The 4,869-nt window shown below is 49.1% G+C and overlaps 1 protein-coding gene across 1 annotated transcript in view; it reads right to left on the bottom strand.

Moving 5' to 3' along the window:
• Positions 1-38, bottom strand: part of LOC123758095 (putative uncharacterized protein DDB_G0268364) — a 6,695-nt gene extending 6,657 nt beyond the window's left edge. Inside the window, exon 1 of the mRNA XM_045742282.1 lies at positions 1-38. This exon is cut by the window's left edge and continues 99 nt beyond it. Coding sequence (XP_045598238.1) covers positions 1-38 — 38 coding nt within the window.
• Positions 39-4,869: the final 4,831 nt, after the last annotated feature.

The following is a 4,869-nucleotide window of genomic DNA, read 5'->3' on the forward strand; positions in this document are numbered from 1 at the left end:
TGGAGAACTTCAGCGTCCTTTACAACTACTTCAGTCATCTTAGAAGCAGTGCTTGGAACAAGGTGTGGAGGTTGACGCTCAGGCTCATGGACTTGAATCTTCGCAGCAAGATGGTTTACCAGTAGATTAGCCTTCTCCTGATTGCTGGTTGCTCTCTCTCTCTCTCTCTCTCTCTCTCTCTCTCTCTCTCTCTCTCTCTCTCTCTCTCTCTCTCTCTCTCTCTCTCTCTCTCTCTCTCTCTCTCTCTCTCCCCCCCCCCTCCCTCCCTCCCTCCCTCCCTCCCCCCCCCCCCACTCCCACTTCTAGGGCATGTTTTCCAGCCAAGACAATCAATATGACCAAAATATGGCCAGGGTATACAAACACATTAATCCCTGGAGCAAGGTGTAATACATACACGTCCAGTGGTAAAATAGCTGCTGATAAAATATACATTTTCTCTTACCGTAAGTCTGGGCAGCTTGGCACAACATGCGTATCAACCTAAACTTACGCAAGTCTACCCTTCGCCCGCTGTGACACGCTAACGTAAATATTGCATTTCTCCGTCTTGAGGTTTGGAGAGATACATGTATCTTGGACACGTTGTTTGTGTGTTTGTCTCTGGGGCGAGGCGATAACCAGTTGGGTTATCGCTTGATAACTTTTTCTTTCATTGATTTCCTCTTGTCCTACTTTCTCTCAGCTTACAGAGGTTGTCCTTGTCTACCTTGTCTCTTCCTGTCATACCTTGTATGGTGTGTGTGTGTGTGTGTGTGTGTGTGTGTGTGTGTGTGTGTGTGTGTGTGTGTGTGTTTGTGTGTGTGTGTGTGTGTGTGTGTGTGTGTGTGTGTTTGTATGTGTGCATCTGAGGCAGGTGTCAGAGCCACAGGTGTGTGCGTCGAGCAGACAGATGCAGCTGTACACATGTGCCACTTCACGGGGGCACCCACATCACAATCATTCCTCGCGATTAGGTGCCACAGCCGACAAGCTCCTCCAGATTATCTGACAAGCACGTTGAGGCAGGTGGTCAGCCCTCAGCTGACAGCGTTGAGGCAGGTGGTCAGCCCTCAGCTGACAGCGTTGAGGCAGGTGGTCAGCCCTCAGCTGACACCGTTGAGGCAGGTGGTCAGCCCTCAGCTGACACCGTTGAGGCAGGTGGTCAGCCCTCAGCTGACACCGTTGAGGCAGGTAGTTAGCCCTCAGCTGACACCGTTGAGGCAGGTGGTCAGCCCTCAGCTGACAGCGTTGAGGCAGGTGGTCAGCCCTCAGCTGACACCGCCAGTTTTTAACCTTTAAAGACAAAACGTCTCGTTCCTCGCAATTTGCGACGCTTACACTGTCAGCGACTTCTCGCAGGTGAATACTAGAGCACCAGTAGAGTCCAAGTCCTTAGTCTGTCAGTGTCCAGGTACTGGCTTAGTCTGTCAGTGTCCAGGTACTGGCTTAGTCTGTCAGTGTACAGGTACTGGCTGAGTCTGTCAGTGTACAGGTACTGGCTTAGTCTGTCAGTGTACAGGTACTGACTTGGTCTGTCAGTGTACAGGTACTGACTTGGTCTATCAGTGTACAGGTACTGACTTGGTCTGTCAATATACACACACTGGCTTAGTCTGTCAGTGTCCAGGTACTGGCTTAGTCTGTCAGTGTACAGGTACTGGCTTAGTCTGTCAGTGTCCAGGTACTGGCTTAGTCTGTCAGTGTACAGGTACTGGCTTAGTCTGTCAGTGTACAGGTACTGGCTTAGTCTGTCAGTGTACAGGTACTGACTTGGTCTGTCAATATACACACACTGGCTTAGTCTGTCAGTGTACAGGTACTGGCTTAGTCTGTCAGTGTACAGGTACTGGCTTAGTCTGTTAGTGTACAGGTACTGACTTAGTCTGTCAGTGTACAGGTACTGACTTGGTTTGTCAATATACACACACTGGCTTAGTCTGTCAGTGTACAGGTACTGGCTTAGTCTGTCAGTGTACAGGTACTGGCTTAGTCTGTCAGTGTACAGGTACTGGCTTAGTCTGTCAGTGTACAGGTACTGGCTTAGTCTGTCAGTGTACAGGTACTGGCTTAGTCTGTCAGTGTACAGGTACTGGCTTAGTCTGTCAGTGTACAGGTACTGACTTGGTCTGTCAATATACACACACTGGCTTAGTCTGTCAGTGTACAGGTACTGGCTTAGTCTGTCAGTGTCCAGGTACTGGCTTAGTCTGTCAGTGTACAGGTACTGGCTTAGTCTGTCAGTGTACAGGTACTGACTTGGTCTGTCAATATACACACACTGGCTTAGTCTGTCAGTGTACAGGTACTGGCTTTGTCTGTCAGTGTCCAGGTACTGGCTTAGTCTGTCAGTGTCCAGGTACTGGCTTAGTCTGTCAGTGTCCAGGTACTGGCTTAGTCTGTCAGTGTACAGGTACTGGCTTAGTCTGTCAGTGTACAGGTACTGGCTTAGTCTGTCAGTGTACAGGTACTGGCTTAGTCTGTCAGTGTACAGGTACTGACTTGGTCTGTCAGTGTACAGGTACTGGCTTAGTCTGTCAGTGTACAGGTACTGGCTTAGTCTGTCAGTGTACAGGTACTGGCTTAGTCTGTCAGTGTACAGGTACTGGCTTAGTCTGTCAGTGTCCAGGTACTGGCTTAATCTGTCAGTGTCCAGGTACTGGCTTAGTCTGTCAGTGTACAGGTACTGGCTTAGTCTGTCAGTGTACAGGTACTGGCTTAGTCTGTCAGTGTCCAGACACTGGCTTAGTCTGTCAATATACAGACACTGGCTTAGTCTGTCAATATACAGACACTGGCTTTGTCAAAATATAAACACTAGCTAAAACTTTCAATATTCAGGCGACACAATATGCAAATAATCTGAATGTATTTGTATATATATATATACGAATATATATGAAAGTTCAGGTGTCACTATGAGTCCTCAGGTGTGCACAGGTGCTCACAGGTGCTCACAGGTGCTCACAGGTGCTCACAGGTGAACGAGTGGCACCAGCGGTTCCTGGTAAATGGCCTTCAAGCACTGAAATAGTGCATATGATTTGTAAATCTCAACCAGGTAGAGAGAGAGAGAGAGAGACAGACAGAGACAGACAGAGACAGAGAGAGAGAGAGAGAGAGACAGACAGACAGACAGACAGACAGACAGACAGACAGACAGACAGACAGACAGACAGACAGACAGACAGAGACAGAGAGAGAGAGAGAGACAGACAGAGACAGAGACAGACAGACAGACAGACAGACAGACAGACAGAGACAGAGACAGTGACAGACAGACAGACATATATTACAGTGAATTAGTAAATAGATCGTTTTCCATTGCAACCTCCACATATTACAAACACCAACAGATTTGTGTATCCAGAACCAAGGTGTCAAGAGTTCCCATCAAACACATTGATTAACACGCGAGTCGGAATTAAACTGATCAATATATATTATTTAATATTATTGTTAGTATGTTTTCAGGCATTTGGATCCTGGGAGATTCGAACTCAGGCCTCAAGAGTACGAGTCTGATGGTCTGACAACCCCACCATGGGTGCTTACCATAAGGAAGGATCGCGTTAAGCATCTTGATAAAATAATAATAAAAAGGTGCAAATTCGCCAACGTAACCAGAACGTTCGTTTAAGGGTTTTATGACGTTCGTTTAACGTTATTGCGACCTTTGTTTAACGTTTATTTAACGTTATTATGAAGTCAGAATAGTTGCAGTAACATTACGTCACTAGCTGGAGGAGGTTGAGTGACAACCTCAGCAGCTGGAGGAGGTTGAGTGACAACCTCAGCAGCTGGAGGAGGTTGAGTGACAACCTCAGCAGCTGGAGGAGGTTGAGTGACAACCTCAGCAGCTGGAGGAGGTTGAGTGACGACGACTGACCTCATCACAGTCGTTAAGGCTGTGCAACAACACTCCGCCTTGTTATTGGTGTATTAACGAGAGGGGAAGGGGAATTTCCCCTCATCCATGTCAAGGGTGATTAATATGGTCTTCTACAGACGCCCCGCTGATACTTCTCCTTGGTTACTTCCCTCATGTGACCCCTTTAGTCACCCCTCTAATGTGTCCCCTCAGTCACCCCTCTTATGTGTCCCCTCAGTCACCCCTCTTATGTGTCCCCTCAGTCACCCCTCTCATGTGTCCCCTCAGTCACCCCTCTTATGTGTCCCCTCAGTCACCCCTCTTATGTGTCCCCTCAGTCACCCCTCTAATGTGTTCCCTCAGTCACCCCTCTTATGTGTCCCCTCAGTCACCCCTCTAATGTGTCCCCTCAGTCACCCCTCTTATGTGTCCCCTCAGTCACCCCTCTTATGTGTCCCCTCAGTCACCCCTCTTATGTGTCCCCTCAGTCACCCCTCTAATGTGTCCCCTCAGTCACCCCTCTTATGTGTCCCCTCAGTTACCCCTCTTATGTGTCCCCTCAGTCACCCCTCTTATGTGTCCCCTCAGTCACCCCTCTCATGTGTCCCCTCAGTCACCCCTCTTATGTGTCCCCTCAGTCACCCCTCTTATGTGTCCCCTCAGTCACCCCTCTAATGTGTTCCCTCAGTCACCCCTCTTATGTGTCCCCTCAGTCACCCCTCTAATGTGTCCCCTCAGTCACCCCTCTTATGTGTCCCCTCAGTCACCCCTCTTATGTGTCCCCTCAGTCACCCCTCTTATGTGTCCCCTCAGTCACCCCTCTTATGTGTCCCCTCAGTCACCCCTCTTATGTGTCCCCTCAGTCACCCCTCTAATGTGTCCCCTCAGTCACCCCTCTAATGTGTCCCCTCAGTCACCCCTCTTATGTGTCCCCTCAGTCACCCCTCTTATGTGTCCCCTCAGTCACCCCTCTTATGTGTCCCCTCAGTCACCCCTCTTATGTGTCCCCTCAGTCACCC

Source organism: Procambarus clarkii, chromosome 40, assembly GCF_040958095.1.
Source record: "Procambarus clarkii isolate CNS0578487 chromosome 40, FALCON_Pclarkii_2.0, whole genome shotgun sequence".
In the NCBI taxonomy this organism is placed as follows: domain Eukaryota; kingdom Metazoa; phylum Arthropoda; class Malacostraca; order Decapoda; family Cambaridae; genus Procambarus; species Procambarus clarkii.